A 22,988-nucleotide genomic window follows, 5' to 3' on the forward strand; every position below is an offset into this window, starting at 1 on the left:
TGTAATCTGCAACCTCACCGCTAGATACCGCCAAATCCTACACACTGTTCCTTTAAGTTTAAGCATAAGATTTCACTTTGCTAGGCGTAATTTTTTTTTTTAATTAGTTCAGACTTGGATTTTCACAAATCATCGTTTTGGTAACATGAGGTTGGTAAGGGTTACCATGGTTACGCGTCTCCAAAGATGTTTCTTCACACAAAAGTTTGTTCAATGATAGTACACATATTGGGTATGTATTGCATAGTGTGCGATTTTGGACGAAGCCGTTGTGAATGACATCAGCTGACAGGAAGTAAACATGGACCCAAGCTGTTGCCTAGCAACGCAATTCCGTTGAAATGCGCCAATACAGAGCGTTTCAGACAGAGGGTGAATACAGGCATATTCAGGCAGACAGTCTGAGAAAAGTAATGTATTTTTCGAACATTACAGCATGTAAACACGTTCTAGTAGAAACACAAAATACAAGTTTAAACCTGAAAATGAGCATAATATGGGACCTTTAAATAGCATTATTCTGGTACAACTATGATGGGATTTCATTGAAATATGTTGTTGCATCCCCCAAGTAGATTCCTTGACGCATGTAGAGTCTGCGGCAATTAGCTGTGAAGCTTCTGTACAGATTGTGGAGACCCAATGGCCTATTAAGTAACTTTATGTTGCCATTCCCTTTTGTTTTTCCGCTCTTATATTTTCTCGCTAATTGGACTGTGGCAGCTTCGCTGCACCCGAGCAGAGGAGCAAAAGCAGCTTGAAAAAGAAAAAAAAAGCCATCAGAGGAGCTTCCTTCCACAGTGCGCCTTGATGTCACACCACACTTTGTGTTACCAAAAACGGTTGACATTGCATCGTGTGTGAGATTTCCAGCCTCTGCTGCTTCTCATTACCAACTTGTTTGCCTGACCGCACTGGCTTTGGTCACTCAAAAAACGTCCCCTGTAGCCCAATTACTTGAGCCACAGTTATGTACCTGCCAAGTATATCCCCGAGCCATCATGCCGGATGTCACACTGATATATACCATAAGCCTCCTATTGGGGATCAGTCGCTGACAATATAATGAGGGCTTGCCGAGCTTTTGAGGGTACATCCGACTGAAAAAGCAGCAGACATTGGAACATCCTGTCGTGCTTTCCTTTTCAAAACAGGCGTTGACACTTGGGATATGCCTTCAAATAAACTGTTGGAGGCTGGTCTTTCAAACAAAATGCTCAGTGCATGTTGAAAAAGGTGCAGTCGATACCCTGCAATTAATTAAACTAGACCAGAGAGGGGCGTGGATATAGAGAGGCTTCATCAAAGAAAACAAAGACTTTCTGTCAGAATACAAAGTTATACAGAGCGTTGGTTAATACAGCAGGGAATGTATTTGTATTTGGCAGTGCTGGGAAATGAGAACATGTTACAGTATTAGGAATATTTCAACATTTTGGGAAATACACTTAATTGCTTTCTTGCCGAGAGTTAGATCATCGGATCGATACCACTCGGAACAGTAAATAATAGCTACAGCCAGCATCTGCTGTGCTTAGCTCAGCGTAAAGACTAGAAACAGGAGGAAATCTGCCCACTAGCCCCTTTAAAGCTCACTAGTTAATGGGCTTATTGATAACATTGTTATGTAGACGAATCATTTTAAAAAACAATACATCCACAGAGCTTTAAGAAAGGTGCTGAGAAAAAAGTATCGCTTTTTGTAAAAAATATATATATATATATATATATATATGATTGTGAATTAATAATTTTTAAAAATTTGACAAGTCCAAAATGAATGTTTTTTTTTATCTCCGTGGAAGATATCTGACGTGTGGTTCTGACTTCAAACAAGGCTTGTGAGCCAATAGTATAGAGGACGTTCGTATCACGTGGTATCTCTGGGTCGTCGGCGAGATGCCAGATAGTGTGGAAAAACTGATAAATGGTTTGACTGTAAGCGCCCGTCTTATTAGCTATCTTAGCTTAATAGTCCGATCTACACTAAGCATTAACATAGGCCTACATGAATCTTGAAACATCTCCGCATATAGTAATCTAAAGCCATAGCTAATGTATAGCTAATTACTTCATTACTCTACCAGGAAAGATTGATCACGAGACATGACTGTCTGAGTCTCACTCCACTCAAAATATGCAGTTGTGCAACAAACTGGCAACCACTTGTTGTAAAGTGAATGCAATTGAACGGGGGAGGGAGAGTGTGACATCTAGTGGCTTAATGTTGTCGATGTTATCAATTGCACCTTTAACATGTTATACTGTATGTTGTTTGTTTAATCCGTACAAAAAAGACAATTCAAAGATTTCGCTGGTTGCCTGGCAACCTGACAATGACAACAAGACTCCAGCAAGTCACTTTGTGCTCTGCCAAGAAATAGTCCGGCACATGAACCAGTCATATTTTACATTTCAGTTTTTGTACAGATTAAATGAATGAGATATAAAGTGGATTTTGATACCATTGGACAGAGCCTGTTTCCAGTCTTTATGCTAAGCTAAGCTAACCGGCTGCTGGCTGTTGCTTTGTACTTCCCGTACAGATATAAGAGTTATTGATCCCCTCATCTTACTCTTGCAAAGAAAATAAATAAGCATATTTCCCAAAAAGTCAAACTATTCCTTTAATTTCATGACCATGCACAGTGCTCAAAGCCATGTGTTTCTATGTGCATGTGTGTGTCCCTCTGTCCTGGACTGCAACAAATTGTCCCTTTAGTCTTGCAAGGTCTCACGCCTGCTGTGCTCTGCTGAGACCTATTTTTTCCAACCGTCTGGGCTGAGAGGATGTCACGATGGGAACATCAGAGGTAGTCAGTCAGAAATGGCAGGCCATAAATTTAACATGGTGATTTTGAGCATAGTTTTATGTTGGTGCTTCAAAAAAAAAAAAGAAATGGCTTAGGGCTTTGCTGTTGAAACGGCGAGAAAGAAAGAGGGAACGAGAGAGGAAAGAGGATCATTACAAAGCCAAAGTCTTTTGGTCTTTTTGTGAAGTGCTTGCTTTTAAGATACTGAGGCAAGCTCTTTCATGTGGCTTACTCTGCTGTTGTCATGTTGTATAGCTATTAACATTTAACAAGAAATACAAAACTACTTACACATCAACCTTCTACCATTATTCTTTCATCCTACAATGTAATATTAATCAACTGAGGAGGAGACTGAGGAGAAGGAGCATAAGGAGAAGAAAGGCGGCAACCTCCGATTCTTAAAAGTGAAGCCAATTTAAGTGCCTCAAACTTGCATCATTTCTAACAGCCAGCAGGGGGTGATTCCTCTGGTTGCAAAAAGAAGTCTGATTGTATAGAAGTCTATGAGAAAATGACCCTACTCCTCACTTGATTTATTACCTCAGTAAACATTGTAAACATGAACATGTATAACTAAAATCATAATAACACACATACTGGATAATCTATACAGAAGTCTGTATAAAAATATATATTTTTTTTTTGATACTTAGAAGACCACATTCTGTTTAAACCTGGCATTTCTGCTCAGTGTCAGATAAAGATCAGGCTACACTAATATTATTGGTATTATACTATTCGTAGCATTAGATTCCAGTGGTGACAGCGTAGGATTGATTCCGACTTGTGTGATCCAAACATTTCCAATAACTCAAAAGCTTTGTAAAGTCCAAAAGTCAAAATGTATTGAAAAAAAGATAGATGTAATAATTTCCCAAATTCACAAGATGTTTTTATCTAACAAAATATTCTGTTTCAATTCCACATTTGTTGGCGTTTAGCCTTTCAAAAACAACATTTTCAATGCGGTCAGAAAACAATTGCTCCCCTGCTTGCCACTCACAAAGAGAGGATTGCACTGACGAGTTATATTCATTAAAGAAAGTTGATTTACTAAAACAAAAACCTAATTTAATATACTGAATTGCTTTATTCAAATTGGATTGAATTTTGTTCGAGGATTTGTACGTTTTTTTTAGGGTGATGACATCAGAAAATGGGGGGGGCTCAGCTTTTCTTAGATACAATTAGGGGTGGAAAAAGGTTGGGAACCACTGCTTTAGGGCTTGGCTACCTTGTTATTGACAGGTCGTACTACGTGTTGTCCGGTCTGGGAGTTGTCCGCGTTTTCGTCTTGGAACTTTAACCCTTTCACAGTGTGTTTTCAGTTCATGAAAGTTAATTATAACCTTTTTGGTCGCCTAAAAACGTCTTATTCAGGGTTCAGTTGTACTTAGCTCCACCCTTTCTTTTCACTTCTGGTTCCAAAAAATCAAGATGGCAACGACCAAAATGCCAAACTCGATGTTTCAAAACTGCAGTGCACAAACCAATGGGTGACATCACGGTGTCTATGTCCACTTCTTATATGCAGTCTATGGCAGAAGAGGAAATCCTCTATTGAAATGGTTGCAACGAAGCAGACAGGAAGGTCACAGAGTACAGCTGTATGTGGACTAATTTTCCCTGCATGTCAGTGCTTGTCTACCTACCAAGTGCAGTGTGTGTGTGTGTGTGTGTGTGTGTGTGTGTGCATGAGCGAAAAGGAGTTTGTGTGAGATCAAACTCTCTCTGCTCATCCCTGATCTCAGCGGGGAGTCGAGGGACTGTGTGTGACCCTGAGCTCTCCGTCCTCTTAGAAAAATCCTCCTCCTTTTGTCCTCCCCAGAGCTCTTGAGAGTCTCCTCCAGCGTTTCCACAAGAGTCCAAATGAGATGAAGCCCCGTCCCAAGGCCCAGTGAAGGGGACTCAGGGATTTACCACACGCAGACAGTAAAGAGCTTGCTCTCTTTGTCTCTCTGTTCTTCCCTTTTCGCTTCTATCCCTCCATTACAGACCACGCAAAATGCCCGTCTTTCTCTCTTTCATTTCAATTTGAACATTCTGTTTTAGGTTTCATAACTGGTCTAAAAAGTAGAGACTAAAACATTCATTATGGCCCCAGAACTGACCCTGTGGTGCTGGTCGGACATACAAACAAAGACAGCACAGATCAGCTGCAGTTGTATGAGAGTACAGCATTGTGGCTGGCTGGTAGTTATAAGTGAAGTGGACCACTGGCACAGTGACAGCCCACCTGATTGTCACACACATTCTGGGTATAAACCCACCCCTCAGATATGGTTATTTATCATCAACTTGTGATGCTCAACACATTAAAAAAATAGTTTTGTATTGTAATTTGTAATTGTATGGTGCAGCTCTACTCCCTCAACCTGCCTTGTATACTTCTACCCACAGTATTGATTTCCCACAATGAGAAAAAGATTCCTCAAGTTTCAGTGCCAAAAAGATGAGGAGTCAAGCATACAGCACGTTTAGAGGGTGAAGCTGCTAGAGCAGAATAACTGCAGTAAGAACAGGAGACAGAGAGTGAGTTTGGGGAGTTGAGAAAAAGCAACAGACAAGCCTCAACAAGCACCTTGTCTGTGGCTTCATGGTCCACTGTGGTTAATGTCAGTTTGGCCGGTTGCCTGTCTGCAGAATTATAATACAAAACAGACCTGGAAATGCATTTAGAGATTATATGTTTACACATATAAGAATTAATGCTCTGAAATAGAGCTGATGTTTGGATTTCAAACTACGCATTTTGTAAATACCCTAAAAATATCAGTGGAAACACAGTAGGTGTGTACTGCATGTTAATGTAATTAATGGTAGGGCTCAATCTGGGACCCACAACTGCAATGAATCAAGAGAAATCTATTTATGGACCTTCTTAAAGGGACTCTATGTAAGAATAAGAAATTGCTTGTTAACAGCGACACATGTGGCCGTTATGTCAACAAAAGTCAGCGTCCTGTTGCTCGCGCTTGTGCTCGCTCTGCATAGACATGAACGAGCATCGCTCAAAACAGTGACACGACACACGTCAGCTAAAACCACAATATCACTCTATATTTCACCTGCTTGGCAGTAATGTTAGCTGACCAGACGAAGGTCTCTCCATGAATAGATGCTGATACTGTGTTTCCTGCTTCAGCCTCCCGACCGCGGTCAGAAGGAACAGGGGAGACACCGGAGTTTTGGTCTGAGACGTTAATGTTACTCGCTCCGGAGCCCCATCTATTCACTCAGCAGCAGGAAACGACACAGGAAACCTCTGTTGGTCTGGAGGAGCTGCAGCATTTATTTCTGCACAAACTTCCACTGTACATTCACTAGATATTCTCAGAGCTAAACTAACTCTTCTGCAGTGTGTGTTATGCGCGCATGCACGTGAGAGGTGGAGCGAGAGAGAATGAGCGCGGTGTGTGAGTGAAGGCAAGCAGGCAGGCAGCAGAGCAGACGCAGCATCGACTCCGGCCCTGGAGACCAAAGCTACGGTCTCCCCTGTGTCTTCTGGCCGTGGTAGAGGGGCTGGAGCAGGAAGAGTTGACACTGTTTTGCAAGACGGGCTTCACTAGATCTAACTTTGTGGTTTTGATGCTTCCGTGTAGTTTGTGTTGGAACAGCGTAGCCACACGCGAGCGCGCATGAGACACCGACCCGCAATGATTTATAAGAGTGTACGTGTAAGAAGTTACAAACAGTACCTTTAAAATGATAGTTTGTGTTTTTAGTGGGGTTGTATCAGGTACTTCTCCATCAGTGTATTACCTACAGTAGATGACGGTTGGCATGCCCCTATTTTGGCAAGGTAATGTGGAGAAAATATTGTAAATATAGCTATTGATTGTTTTAGGTGAGCCTTTCTTTTAGGTGGCTAAAATACATTTTGCTGCCGGCCCCGTCCACAGCAGTACTGTACATTGCTTTGGTTCCGTGCGGTAACTCCTGTCTGCTTCTCCAAACTGGGGGTGTGCGGCCCGTCATCTACTGTAGGTAATAAATTGACTATAGATAAGTAGGTCAAACAACCACAAACCAAAGCATACGAACTATCCCTTTAATGCACCTGATATCGGGATGTGAATACTTAACATTGTGGCTTTGATTTCTTTTCTTTCAAACATCAGAACTGCAGATTTATTTGTGATTATTTCATCTGTTTTGGTTGTTACTTATTACAGTGGTCAATAATACAATTAATAAAAAAATATTTTGCTTTTCTAAATTCTTTTTTCGTTTTTTGTGCTTGACGTGTAACCAAAATCAACTCATAAATATGAAGAAAGCTTCAAACAGAAAGCAAAAACGAGCCAACCAAGTAAAGAAAAACAAGTCAGGCAGGCTGGGAGTAATTGAAACAGAGAAAGAGCGAAAGTGAAACCGAGAGGGTGAAGGATGGGAGACCGAAAGCGAGCGAGTGAATGATGGAGGTGCCGTCACTGTGCGAGTCCTGGTCTCTTGCTCATTAAGACAGTAATTCAAGCTGGGGATTAGAGAGTCAGACTCATGCAGTGAGCCCACTGGCTGCTGATGATGAATGGAGGTTGGGGGGCCATAAAACCTCGACGACCGCCGCTATTGTACATGATAAAAATTGAAACGCCATGTTTGCTGAGGTACTTAAGATTGGGGTGTGTGTACAGGTGTATGAGGGTCACAGAAAATACTGTGGAAGTGGGCGAGAATGACCACCAGGTTGTCCTTGGGAGGAAAAACAGTTTTGTAAAACTCTATATTAGGGCTGTCAAAATGAACTATGGACAATCATGTCTTTAATCATGATTAAATATTATAATCGATCATCTTTCCATCCACTGTAACTGACCTGAAAAGAAAAATTCAAATAACAATTCAAATGAAACTCAATAGCCCAGGAAACAGCAAAGCGCAGAACGTGACTGACAGGTATATGAAATAAAGACGGAGAGTGAAACAGGCAAAGAAGGGAAGAAGAAGGAAAAGAAAAGGTGGTGGTAAGAATGATATTCCTCCCCTTCCAAGATGAAAAGAAAAAAAAATGGCCAAAGAAATTAAATATACATGAAAGGTAAACAGCTTACTTCCTAAAAAATTTCACACTTGTGCATCCAAGTCCTCCTCTGAACAAGACAGAGAGCAACTTGCAGCCCTTGGGGAGTAGAGAGCAGAGATGCTGCTTGTTTGTGACAGTGCTGTGCCTAAGAGTCTGTCATCGCCTCAGGAGCAGTCGCCCTGCATGTGACTAAAACCTTGACTACACTCAATTACGGCGCTCCTCTGAGCAGAGTCAGTCCTCAACGGGACGTGGAAAATATTTAGGCCAAAATATCTGTATGAACATCATCACAGTTTCAGGATCACACTCAGGATACTGAGTCAGAGTCTCCTGAAAATGCAATTTCACTTCCACACATCATCTGGTGCTTCACAAATGCAGCGATATCTCTTTAAACATCAGCAGGATGTATCAGTTAGTTATTTCAGGCCCTTATAATAAATGGAATATAAATTACCTGGCCTTTTCATGCTGATAATCATCTTTGCTGCTACTGTAATTTACTTTTATACAAGGACAGATGCTGTTTACTTAAGAAAAAAAATGTCTTCCCGAGAAAATTTAATTTGGAGGCACCATTTTGGCAGATAACCTGCATTTCTGCAACCCACGCAAACCTTAATCAGGATATTAATTTGCACCTTTACGATACTAACAGCCGTGTCACTTTAATTTTGGTAATTTTCATGCTTTCATTTAAAAGATTAGAATATTCAAGCTCATAAAAACGAAACCAAGAAAAACACAGGAGCGTCAGGCTCTGATGTGAAATGTGTTTTTTCTCTGAGCTCCTGGAAAGTGACACTTTACAGATACAAGGTATTTTGTCTGTATGGTAAAAAACAAATTATACACTACTTATCCACTCAAAATACATTTTACGCAGCAGGCTATTAGATCAACAGCTGTTTTGCAATATTAATATCAAAGTAAATATACACTATGGCTGTCAAAGTTAACACGATAATAACGCAAATTTGTTTTAACGCCACTCATTTCTTTAACGCATTAACGCAATCGATCTTTCAGACGCTGTAGCAGGCTCAGTTTTAGAGTGAACGCTAGAGTGAAGATACTGATACGAAACTAGAAAACTTAAGGAATCCATTGGTACCTACCACATCATACTAGCTTATCGCCAAGGAAGCTTAATAACGCTCCAAATTTAAGCTACATTTTGGTGAGTAAAAAATGTCATGGCCATTTTCAAAGGGGTCCCTTGACCTCTGACCTCAAGATATGTGAATGAAAATGGGTTCTATGGGTACCCACGAGTCTCCCCTTTACAGACATGCCCACTTTATGATAATCACATGCAGTTTGGGCCAAGTCATAGTCAAGTCAGCACACTGACACACTGACAGCTGTTGTTGTCTGTTGGGCTTCAGTTTGCCATGTTACGATTTGAGCATATTTTTTATGCTAAACACAGTACCTGTGAGGGTTTCTGGACAATATTTGTCATTATTTTGTGTTAATTGATTTTCTATTAGAAATATATACATACATTTGCATAAAGCAAGCATATTTTCCCACTCCAATGTTGATAAGAGTATTAAATACTTGACAAATCAGTTTGAATAAATTAAAAATGTGTGATTAATTTGCGATTAATCACAATTAAATATTTGAATCAATTGACAGCCCTCATATATACAGTACATACATATACATTGCAATCAATGGATCAATAATGTATAAATTAAAAGGTATACGGCTGCTGTTCTTCCACAGTACCAACCTTTTTGTTTACCAAGCCATTACTGATTTCAGCAAAGAATAATAGTTGGTCACTTCAGAGCAGCTGAGTGAAAACACAGGGTCATTTATGAAAAAAATATGGCTTTGATCACTGTGATGATAGGACACGGAAGTAAATAAGGTACATGGGGGTTAGAGAGATGTCCTTGGTCGGGTTACTATGGTGACACTGAAGAGTGTGTGTTTTGTAGAGTGTGTGACAGAGAGCTGTGAAAGAATGAAAATGGATGTGAGCATGTATACTGAAAGTACTGCACATCCCTGGTCTGCTTTGCACTTGCATGATCTTTTGAGTGCAGTGAATGAGAGTGATGTATGGTGTACTCACAGGGGATGGTACGCAGGTAGAGGTTGTCCCGTATGATCTGTTGGAGCTTGTGGTCCAGTGAGCCCTTCTGAAACTGCAGACTGAGGTAGTGGCGCAGGTCCGTGTTCAATACTTTACCTGCAAAAACAGAGGCAGAGGAAGGAAGGGTCAATAAAAACATGGTGGTGCTCTCTCTGAGGGGTTTACGTCTAAAAGGAAATCCATCCAAGTGACATGTACCCTCACAAAGTGATCAATAGCACAGAACTAGATCAAACGTTTGTTCTACTTGACAAAGCGGTTACCCTTTTAGAGCATAGATGTTTCATTTTGGGATATTTTCACAGATATTGAGTGCTTAATATCATGAAATAGATTATTTTCTGAGGGATTAAACAGAATTAATGCATAATTCCAAAATAAATATATTCAGTGAAATTCAGTTCAATATATTTACTCCATGATCGTATATTAAAGGCAGTGCAAGCAACATTAATACGAAAACATCAGAGGTGGAAGAAGTACTCAGATCTTTTACTTAAGTAAAAGTGACAATACCACAGTGAAAAAATACTGTAGGCTTTATGCGCCACTGAGCAACTCTCATAGGAATGAACGGGAGTCCGCCTCCAACACTGTATCCAGCTCTCTGAATACATCCATTCTCGAGTCTGACTCGAGTGCCAGTCATGTGACTCGAGTCCACAACTCTGCAAACAGGTACTTTAAAGCCAAATTACCAAATAAATAGTTGGTCATTTCACATCTGGTTCTATGAAAGTGCTGAGATCAGCAGTCAGTTTTAGTAATCCACATTTATCCAGTGTTAAAACCATCACCAATCTAATCAGAAATGTGCTGCTCCAGGTGCAGGCATTTTTTCAGACTGTGTCACACTCGTACTCGTAAGCAGGTCAAATAATTGAAACCCTCTCAAAGCCCTTTGGATAAACTCAAAACTCACAGTGATCAGAATCTATATTTTGGCACAGCAGGTTTTCACACATAGTACACGCCTCGTACAGTATGTACGACCACCTGACCTGTCTGGCTGAGAGCTTAAATCCTTGTTGATTCACCTTTTAATTCCAGTTTGATCACTGAGGGGAGATTGAAGCTGAGGGAGAGGACAAAGGTTAAACACATTTTGTAAACTCTGATACCCTCTGTTAAATCCACTTCAATCATGAAGGGTAAATTGAGATTTAGGGTTTGAGAGAGTGATATTTGGCCTAGAAACACTTCAAAATGTGTTGAGGAAAAGGGAGCGCGACGCTGCGCGAGAATGCTTTCCCGACTATTTTGCATACCGAGTGAAGACAGCTTGGTAAAAAACACCAAGAACAAACTGGACCGAGCTGAATTCATTGTCATCCCCGCCTTCGTTCATCTGAAGCAACAAATCTAAAATCCAAACTGCTAAGTGACACATAATGGATGCCGTAGCGCCCGACTGTCTTTACAGTTTCAACACACGAGCCTCAATAACTTTTCACCAAAGATGCGCAATGCTGCAACCTCAAAAGTGAGGCGCCGTAGAAAATCTGAAAAGATCTCGCCTTTGCTCTCTACTCCCAGAAGCCTTTGTAAAAACAAAAGCAAGTTCATGCAAAGTTTGAGGCAGAGGGAAGACTTCAGAGTCGTCATACACAAGCGGGGAAAAAAAAGTTTGCCTCTGAAAGAACATGATGAGGAGTTTGGAAAACAGGAAGAGATCTTCGGAGTCTGCCTGCCCTGAGCTTCAGCGTGAGCCTCATCTCTTGACAGACGGGGTAGAGCAGGCTTTGAAACGGTTTGACTACAGACAAGTAATCAGTTTTTTTCCCATTTCTTTCCCCTATTCTGTCTCTGTTTCTCCTCCCGTCTCTGCTGCACACAGACCAAATTCTGCTCAGCATGACTCCTCTCTGCGTTGCTATGAATACCAATCAGCGGGACTAAAGACGAGATCTCGCTACTGTAGACGTACTGTATGAGCTAACAGAGAGGGGAGATGTACTAGACTACGGAGGGGTGATAGAATAATCATGAGCTCTGGGAATATTTCAGCTTTCTCAATCCTCAAATCCTCTTTTCCTGCTCAACTTGTGACAGAAACCAACACGAGCCATTATTGTGACCGCACCACGCAGAAATCCCATTTTTATTTTGTATGCTAAACGTCCTCGCGCTCCAAGTTTTGGAGGCCGTTGTTGACTCGCATCAAAATGCCCCTCATGTCCGCAGGCCTCGCCGCCATCTGACACTGTTTTAGGAGCAGTCGTCCTGACGGGCCTGGCTTTTCAGAATGAAGGTTGCGCCGCTCTCCGTCTGCCTCTCCAAAGAGCGCCGCATGGCCCGCATCACAGCTGGTCTAGCAGACAAACAGACTGAGACTGGGGAACCAAGGCCCGATCTGGCAACTTCATCTCAAAACTGTCCCAGAATATCCTTTTTGTTCAAATTCAGCTCGCACACCAGGGAATTAATGGGGAAACATGGCCGTTTCAACAAACTACATGTGCTCCATATGCTGTCAGCAAGTGATGTAGCATCCAAGGGAGGATTCAACAAAGTTAGCTTCAAATCAGTAAAACAGCCTCGTCTTCAAGCCAAAACATGCCAACTTTTTGGCAGTTAAATCCACAATAAACTAGAAACCATCCTGCGACGGCACCAATTCGGGCCAAGGGCGTAAAGTGGGGGGACCAATGGCCCCTTCCCCACTTCCTACCCCCCTACTTAGGGATGTCACGAGACCTGAAACTGTGGTACCAAGTCGATGCCAAAATTCTGAAAATGTGACGGTACTTGTTTTTCTGCAGTACCGCAGGTACTACAGGTACCGGGGGGGCTCGAGAGTAATGAATGAATGAATGAAAGACTTTATTTCGAACATATAATAAATAAAAACAGATACAAAATAATAACAAACAAAACAAGAGTTATAGTGTCCGAAAAGGAGTAGGTAGAAGAAAAACTTATATTACCCTACCCCTTTCTCACTTCTCCTCTAATAACTCATATATCATAGAATGATAATATAATATAATATAAAAACTATCTCAGATTTATTTACATCCCAAGTTGAATATATGAACAGCATCCCAAATTTATTTACAACCCACAAATACATCCGCAGTTAAAAAGTATATAACCAACCTTTAACACAACGGTATCTTAAATCCAAAAGGATGCTGTAAACTCATTATCGATGCACCAGATTTTTTCCCTGATAATGCTGCATTGTGAACAACAAATCTGTGTTGAAACTGTAACGTTTGCTGTTAGCAGCCGGTGGGCAGCACAGTCCTGCAGAGATAACAGCTAATGTTAATGGAGGTTGCATTGAGTTTCATTATCATGCGTTCAGGCTCTAGTCAGTAAAATGAAGGCACATTTTTATTTAGGCAAAGGTAAATTATAACGTTATCATGATGTGTTCAAATGTATCTTGTAAAATGTAGTTTTTGGCGACAAACTTGAATAAAGCCAGTTGTTTGAAGGAGAAGTTTTCACAGCAATATAAAATAGATAATAGAGAGGGAATTATGGCCTGTTTAACTTCCTAACACTAGCTCTAAGTGTTTATTGTTTAGTTTTTAGTTTCTTTGGTATTGAATCGCAGAATGTCACTAGCATTGGTATTGACTACTAAATTTTGGCATTGTGACATCCCTGCCTCTCCAACACCCTTGCTCGGATCTCAACTACACATCTGTAAAGTTTTGTGACTACGTCTTGCACGGTTGTGACACAAAATCTGTCCACAGACAAACAGACAGAAACATAATCACCCGGCAAAGTACTCAAAACAGCCTCTATGGTAGTTCCCACTACTGTAGATGTCTCCAGGACCACATTTTACCATGATGACACACACACACACAGACTCACAAGGTGAAAACAATACCAGCGTCACTGTCACGGCTGGTAATAAGATACATGTAACATCATCGATCTGTTGGTTATCCTGGGTTTACCCAAAGCTAAACACTCCTATCTGTGAGATCATGTCAACTGGCTTTACAGTGATGTTCAGAATATATTGCGGCATAGTGTTAGCTGTGTGAACAGCAAGAGCACCAAAGATAAGTATACTGTGGATAAAATCTTGAGTGAAAGCTGCTTATTTCTTCTGTCTGTCTTGACTTCTTGCATGGAGATACTTCAGCCTCAGTTATGAGGTAGACAACTGTAGCTGATAATGTTTTGAAACTATATCCTTTTTTAATTTGTTTTTGTAAAAGTATTTTTCCTCTCTATGTCTTGGTTCTTCCACTTTGAATTTCCTCCATGAGGTGTCTTCAAATGATCTTTTATACCTGAATTGCTAGGATTTTCTTTTTAGCAGTTTTCCTGGGCTAGCATTCATTGATGCTGTGGGAATCATGCAGTCTTTGCATGTAATATTGGGCTTTTTACCCCGTCTTATATACTAGGTTTTGATCTTTTCCCGTTCTCTAAATCTCCCTGAGCACGAGCCAATCACATCAAATATCACTCTTCACATAGAGCCCTTAATCGTCGGCTAAAAACTTTGCATGTGATGATGAAACTCTCTCTTTGATGATGAAAGAATGGTGACATCTTCTTCCAGTTGAGGACTCTCCGTAACTCACACACATGCACATCATGTCTAACCATCAGTAGTCAACGGCCCTCAGCAGTAGATGTTTGTGGCCGTAGAGTAGAGCTACAAGGTCTGGATGTGTCGGACTGTAAGCAAGCATGTCAAACTTCACTGGATAAATAAACGAAAAAATGCACGCACACACAGGCAGACACAGATTGGTCCGATCTGTTCATTGCGGTACAAGCACAGTGCTGCCTTTGTGGCTTCCTGTGTCCTGTCAGAGACTGTTAGTGGGGCTGTCACATCAGAGATCCTCATTCCTCCTCCCCACAGATAACACGGCTATTGTAACGGGCCTCATTTTTCTGTGACGGGGACTCAATGGGCTCTATTGTGCCTCATCGGCCATCCACACACTCATAGGTCTCTACAGCCGGCCAGGAAGATGAACATACCGTACAGTACTGTCTCATTTCTGTCACCTTTCTTTCCTTTAAAATACTATTCTCTCTTTTCTCACCTTTTAACATTTCATTTTACTCTGACTGCAGTCAATGTGATGGTAGAAAATTATCCCTAATTTATTTCCTTTCAGTTCAGGCTGTTCTCATACACCCTTCGTAGCTATAGCTATGAAAAGTAATACACTGTAAATTGTGTATATCACACAAAATCATTTCGCATTTAAAGCAGCAGTAGGTGAGATTGGAGCAAATATGATTAAAAAAAGTTATTTTTATAAAATGGTCACTATATCCCTGATACTGTAGTAGTACATGAGACAGTTAATCTGAAAAAAATCATGTTCCTCTGTGTCCTCCGGTGCTCTTAATGGCATCTGCAAGATTTCACATCCCGGAGGAAAACAACCAATCAGAGCCGAGCTGGAGTCTGCCGTCTCTGAGCAGTTGTCAATCACTCGCAAACTGAGAAAGTGTGTGACCCGACCGCCATGTTGAGGTCAGTTGAAGAAATACCAAGCACCGCCCACCAGCCGGAGCACACTTTCTCATTTTACAGCTAAACAGTACACTACAAGATGTTTCTGAAAACATTTGAGGTGAGAAATAGTCATTAAAGTAACAGAATATTGATTCATATTTGATCAGCGCTGTTTAGTTTGACCGTTTGATCGGATTTCGCAAGTGATTGACAGCTGCCTCCGTTGAATGAACAGCCAATAGGAACGCTCTCTCTCTCTGAGATGACCTGTGATTGGCCAAAGTCTCCCGTCACAGGCTAGATTTTTTAAAGCCTGAAAATAGAGCCATGAGGAGGTGCAGAAGTCTAGTTTTCTCTCAGAACACTTGAATTACAATATGCTGAAAGGTTATTATGGAATTTTTGCCCTATGATGCCAAAAATATTCTGCCTGCCCCTGCTTTAATCAATGTAATCGTAAACCAGGAAGTATAAAGAGCGGCAAATGCTGCATATGGAGGAGGTTGGGGTGGATGGGTGGGTCAAAAAACACAATACTTTCGCCCAGGAGACCGGTGTTTGTATCCCATGTTAAAACCAAAAGGTAATATTGATTTATTTGTCACGTTACTTCCGTACTTAAATTACGCCACTTCCGTAGTTATTTTAATCCAAACCATAACCATAACTAAGTAGTTGTGTTGCCTAAACCTAAAGTTAAGTATTTCAAGCGTATTTATTTGAACTCAAACCACAATCTATTCCTAAATCTAACAAAATAGTTTTGTTCCCTAAACCTAACCAAGTTGTTTCCTGTGAAGACAGAAGTTTATTTTGAAAAGACGGTAAGCCTATATGCATGTAAAGAGCGGAAATTCAAACGTGTTGCTGGACATTCACAGGAAAACGCACGAAAAATGAGGAATAACTTTTCGTAATATAGGAACCGCTGTATGAGGATCCGTTGGTCAGTTATACTCAAGCTTCCTCTAGATTGGATGAGATTAGACGAATCAAATGACTGCTTCCCTTTAAATGAAGCTGTTGCTCTACACTCAACTCATCCTCTGCTCTCCTCTGCTACACCTTGTCATTTTTGCATGAAGTGACGGCAGGGGGATGTGTCAGAAAAGAGCAAGGTCACCCACGGGAATCCTTCAGCAGCACCGTGTTGCCATTTCACGTGGTATCAGCAGTATACTCCTCTTCTCAAGAACTGGAGGCTCAGAGGAAATATCTGCAGTGACGGAAGCGGCGCCTGGCACCCCTAGTGAAGCGACAGACTGTTAACATCGTCACTTAGACCAACACCTCACTCAGAAGCCACAGAATTAGATTAACACTCCGAGCTCGAGACATAACTCGCTCTCACACACCAGCACATGTCAAGCATCCGTTTGAGGAGATGTGTTCTGTGAAAACGCACTCATCATTTTGTGAAAATGATTATGTAAGATCATAAGACTGAAAATATATCATGTCATTTTTAAACTATAAGAAATACAAGAAGGAAAAAGAAAACTACCACCAGTTATGTTAGTGATGTTCATTTCATTCCATAATTTAATTTATGATGAAGTTTTATTTTTTTGGGTGGTGCTCCAACTTTCCCTCAATTTGCCTCTTTTACTTCTAAACCAGTCAATTATTTTCTAAATTCCTCAGAGCTAATGGAGAAGAGGTTTCAATTTGCTGCTGTCAATTAAAAGTTTTGAATTTGTTATATTACTTTATCTCATAGGTGCAAATCAATTTTAATTTTATTCATCTAAACTGCACATTCTATCCAGTTATTTAATTGTAATGCAATCACTGGATTGCAATTAGAGGTTTTCTAATTACAACTCAGTAAAAATACCTGCAGCATGCTTCTTTGTGTGAACCACCAAGAGAAACAAGTATTTAAAGGAATAGTTCAACATTTTGGGAAATGCGTATTTTTTGCTTAATTAAAGGGGACATATCATGCTTATTTTCAGGTTCATAATTGTATTTTAGATTTCTACTAGAACATGTTTACATGCTTTAATGTTTAAAAAAAAAAAAAAATTTCTCCGACTGTCTGTCTGAATATACTTGTATTCACCCTCTCTCTGAAATGCTCCGTTTTAGCGCCTGTCTCTTTAAGACCCACTCCAACCTGTTCTCACTCCCAACTCGTGAAATACCGCCAATTGGGCAGCACCCCTTGGCATCGGATACCAACACACGGCGGCGCCCTTTAGCGCGCATAACGAACTGGGTTTTCAACTAACTCAATAGTCGGAGCAAGTGATGTAGTATTAATAACGTGAGAGTCCGCTTAGGGGTGGCGGGAGGGGAGGTGGATGGGTCAAACAAACACAAGACTTTCATCCAGGAGACCGGTGTTTGTGTCCTGTGTGAAACTAAAAGTAACGTTGAACTATTTTGCCCTGTCAGTCGTTAGTCATGTGAGTCGCTCATCAGTGAAGTTAATGTCAACCACGGTCGTTTCCTAACCCTACCTAAGTGGTTTTGTTGCCTAAACCTAACTTCCTGTGAAAATGGTTTAATTTGGAAGGACACTATGCATGTAACAAGCACATATTGACAAGCCGTCTCTGGTCCGTCCAAAAGAAACGCAAGAGGGGTTCCCCGTGTATTGGTATCCGATGCCGAAGGGCACTGACCAAGCGGTGGTATTTGACGAGTTAGGAGGAAGAATGTGTTGTCGTCTTCTGAAAAAGCCAAGTCTGCTCTGATTGGATTACAAGAAAAATTCGGTGCACCTTTACAAAGGTATGTTCTCAAGCCGTGGGCGATATATTCTAATGAGTCTGCATGTGACATAAGGGGAGCCAAATCTGAATGGCTTGTTGAATCACATGTTTTCTGATATAGACAGCCCACAAAAAAAACTTACTGGGTTGTCTTATTTCACAGTTTGAGGCCCTCACTGAAAAAGTGAGTTTTTCATGATACAGTATGTCCCCTTTAAATGAGAGGATAGGTACCATCTCCAATTGTTATTAACATATTATACCAACCGTCAGCTGGCTCTATAGCTTCATATTACCGTACACACAAAACAGTGGTATCAATCGTCTCATCTAACTCTCGGCAAGCACATTTCCCAAAAATGTTGAACTATTCCTTTAATGAAGAAAGGCTATACAAGGAACATTTTTGCATCCTCTTGATTGGTCTTATTTCCAAACACAGTGAAATGTGAGCAAACGCCTGGTGTGTTGCGACATTTCATTCTGAGGCATTCTCCCCGAGGCATGTGGGACGTCCACAGGGAAGTCATTATCTCTGTTGTCTTACTGTCTCTTCATTAAAAGCTTTCCGAATATGGAATATGTCGTCAGGTCTGGAGCTGTTCTCTAACACCTTTCTCAGTGCACTATAGGTCATCTCATAGAAAGTCAAAAAGGCAGGAATTCGACACATTTAACCAAAGACATTTGGAAAGTCACGGGGTAGAAATGTGTGCATGGAATGAGTATGCAAAGACTGCGATCTCTGTCTCTCACATTCATTAAACTGAACACCTTCCTTTCTTTTCTCTCCCTAATAGATACCCGCGGGACTTCTAGACAACACACAGTGTGCTTTAATCCAAAGATCTTTAACGAGTGGATCTTTTTTTACTAGAGGAGGAACAGATCTGTCAGAATTTACTTTATAAAAAGGGATATGTTGCTTTGTTATTTACTGTTAAAAGTAGCTATTTATTTTTACAAACTCACTACCTCTTAACCCATAAACCTTACTGACCTATTGGTGGATCAGCCATTACAGCATGCTCTGCAGCTAAATATCATCATATCAACATGTAAGAATGTTCTAATGTAATTCAGAAGAGGGCTACAATGATTGTGGTCACGGTTAAAACAAACCAATGTTAGCTCTGTAGTGAACAAGAAATGAACAGCGGTCTCCGTTTGATGTATTGTTTACCCATCCAACCGCCTCTGCCTCTGCAGACTTTGTGGCTCCATGGCAACTTCACAATACTTCTTCATTTGCTTCCAATGGACAAGATCATAATTCATCTTACAGCCACTAGAGGGCTTTGTCACTTAAGCATATCATTTTTTGGGCAGATGCAGTTATTTTTTTAGGAGAGGACAGTCTCTGAATATTGTTTAAACCTACAGGACTTTATTTCAAATTCTAGTAGAGATCTCAAAAGTCTCCAAATACCAAACATGTCAGGCTGAATTGTGGAGAAATGTGTATAGAAGGATGGAAACATGGAGCGTTGTTTGTTTGAATATTTTACAACATCATATAGCTTCAATTAGAGGTGGGCAATTTGACTATATACCATGAAACTATATAACATTTGTCAACCGTCAGAGATATTTCCATACTGTTTATACAGTGGTAGCCTTCCCTTTAATATCTCTGGCTGTATAGACCACAGGGGTGTAAGAAAATATTGAGTATCACAATATTATGCTTTGTGTTACTGTATTAATTCTAAAAAACGCTATCGATTTTTATTTTATTAGTGTACATGCAAAGATTAATTCAGTCAATACTTTATTTCTTTTGCAGAGATCCTCTCAGTGTATGTGCCCTGTCCAAGTAGTGCTGTGATGTTGGATGTTACAGGTACTGTGATAAATGCAATGCAGATCCCACAGTTATGATTAAATAAAATAGTAAACTTTTTTTACTCAGATTTTATGCATATGGCGGAGTGTTCACACAGTTTTCCTAAAATTAGACTTTAAAAATCACAATATATTGCCTTGCTTACAGTATTGCAATATACTGTAATATATTGAATTACCGTAACCCCTTGTATCATGATACGTATCGTATCAACAGATTCTTGCCAAAACACAGCTTTAATAGAACATTGTGGGCAAAGTTGCATATCAGTGAGCTGGATTGATCAATGCCAATATTGGATCTTTATTTTATTTTTGCATCAGCATGATAAAGTACCTTGATTTGATATTGATATTTCTTTCTAGTTAAACACTTTCTCAAAATATTTTCCAGAAAAGTATTATCTTACATAGTGTATATATATTAACACAGTATACTCCCCAGTATGTCACAACCAAAGGAGGCGAGACCACACATGAGTTGTAAATAAATCCTGGTATATTTTACATAACTAATAGAGAAAAGAACTAAAGACAAACTAAATTCAACTAAATCAAACAGAGTGGAAGCCCAGGGAGAGAGAAAGAGTGGCTGACGGCCACCAGCTTATATAAAGTAGCAAGTCAGTGCAGGTGAGCTGAATATCTCTGACAACCACACTCCCACCAGCCTTCTGCAATAAGTGCAAGTCCAGAGGATTGTCACAATATTGTGATTATATCACAATGATCACAAAGATTTATCCCTATGGCCCAACCCTTGAAGCTGACATATGTTATGAAATACTGTCAGACAGTGTGGATTTTTCCATTAAACTGCTTAAAGGGAAACGAGTATGTCGATGGTTTAATTGAAATTAATTACATACATCGTATTTTCTTTACCAACCACAGTACTATGTGTGGTGTATGTCTTTTTTTCTTTTTTCACCTTTATTCAGGGGAGGTTCACATAGAAATGCTCTCTCTTTTCAGGAACGCTCTGATCACATTCACACGGTTACACATTCACACCTGGAAGCTGCCCAGTACAACAACAGTCTGATCTGTTGGCCACTGACTAGCTCCACTGGAGCGGTTGGGGTTAAGGGCCTCGCTCAATGGCTCCTCAGTGGTGGTAATGAGGAAGGGGGCAAGCGCTGCTTCTTCACTTTCCCAACCCAGATTTATCCTGCCAGTCTGGGGGATTGAACTGACGGCCCTCGGGTCACAAGCTCGCTTCTCTGTATGTGTATGTGTCAATAACCGCTTTGCAACCCACAACTATTGCTCTGTTTGTGTGTTTATATTATTTTCTCTCTGTTTAAAGGAATTTGCAGCACAGAAAATGAAAACAATGATAACTAATTAGACAAAAACAAAAAAAAAAGAATTGAAACCCAATCCATTATGTGAATAATCATCATAAAAACATGTAACCGTAGAACTCTGAAGCATGACCCAAAACAACAGGGCAGCTATACTTTTAGTTTGTTTTGGCCTGTTCTGCCTCTCTGATGTTTCTCTACATTCTGAGATTTCACCCTAAGGTGCTTCTTACACTCTGTGCTTTTAAACCCCTCTCTCTCTCTAATGCTCTGCTTCACCCATACTCACAGGCAGGCAAGATGCTACTGTAACCCCACCCCCTCCCTAAAATGTTGGCCTCCCTCTCCATCCATCATGTGATGTGTGACAGGTCACCAACATCCTCTTCCCCTGTGGCACTCAGTCAAACGGGTGCCCGCTAAGGCGCCAACACCCCTAAGACCTCTGCTTTGGCTCCTCTCATCACTCTCCTGGCCTGACAGCAACGACACCCCCGCTCTCTCCCCCACCCTCACCCTCAAGCCCCCAACCTCCTCCATCCTGCTCTAACCTTGCAGCATCTTGTGGCCACTTTAGGGGACACAAATTGCCTCGGGGCACCTTTGAGCGCCGAGGTTACAGCGCGACCTCCGCTCAATTTTTCACATATACGGGATCACGGGGCATCTCGCTGACTCTGCGGAGAGAAGCGGAGACTGGGAGTGGTGTCCCGTAAGCCGGGCTTATAATTGCACACCTCATGCAGCACCGTCTGTTGAATTCTCTTCGCTTACATAACCGGCATGTGGAGCGTTACAACGGCTGGAGGATTCTGCATTAGAGGAGCGGAGCTGCTCGCCTGATGGGCCGCTGTGTTTCCGGTCTGTCTGCTACACACAGCTACGTAAAGTTAAACAGGCAGCGGTCTCACACGCCCCCAAACCTCTCTCTACACACACTCTGTCATTTCACCTCACTTTAGGACAAAGGTCTGGTGTAAGCGGCTTAGAAGGATGGACTAAAAAGGGGAGAGAAAAAACAACAAAATAAAAATCCAGCAAGGTGATTAGATTTGTTGTGTGTGTTTTTTTAATGTTGGCATGACTTTCAGCAAATTAAAGTATTCCAAGACGATGTTCAATTATTTCTGACTGCCTGTCTTTATCACAAGGGACACACAAAGGCAGTGTGTAGATAGAAAGTGTGTTACCGTTGCACCTTTAATTATAATATCACTCCAGACTGCAAATAATGTCCACAAACCTCCTATGTAATGACATTTTGCAGTGGAAATAATCCAAAATTAATTGGATTATGTGACTATTTTATTAAAGTCAGATATTTGAGTATCTATTAACTTTCATCATAATACAGGCAACAGGAAAAAGATGAAATCCCTTTCCACCAACACTGCACGCCACAGCCCCCCTCCGACAATAAAGACTACCAATACCCCCTCGTATGATCATAGCATGACACGTTTCCAGCCCGCTGATTTTACACACACAACCACACACACACACATCACACAGAGAGACATCTGCCTCCACATTAAAGTTAACTAACCATATGCTCTCCTCTCCACCCCCTCCCCTCTGTCCATCACCACTCAGGAGATGGAGGGATGACCTTCCCCCTGTGAGGTAAAGGCGAGATCAGCCCAACTCAGCAGAACTGCAGAGGTTGGATGGGGGAGGGTGGGTGCGAATTAACAGCATCAATAGCC

At 41.0% G+C, this 22,988-nt stretch overlaps 1 protein-coding gene across 3 annotated transcripts in view; it reads right to left on the reverse strand.

Annotated features, from left to right (window-relative positions):
* The window catches only part of magi3b (membrane associated guanylate kinase, WW and PDZ domain containing 3b), a 170,481-nt gene that overhangs the window by 48,950 nt on the left and 98,543 nt on the right, over positions 1-22,988 (reverse strand). For all 3 annotated transcript variants that reach the window (XM_074639883.1, XM_074639884.1, XM_074639885.1), the window contains exon 2: positions 9,935-10,051. In XM_074639883.1, coding sequence (XP_074495984.1) covers positions 9,935-10,051 — 117 coding nt within the window. The remainder of the gene's footprint in view (positions 1-9,934; positions 10,052-22,988) is intronic.

This window comes from Sebastes fasciatus, chromosome 1, assembly GCF_043250625.1.
Source record: "Sebastes fasciatus isolate fSebFas1 chromosome 1, fSebFas1.pri, whole genome shotgun sequence".
NCBI lineage: Eukaryota > Metazoa > Chordata > Actinopteri > Perciformes > Sebastidae > Sebastes > Sebastes fasciatus.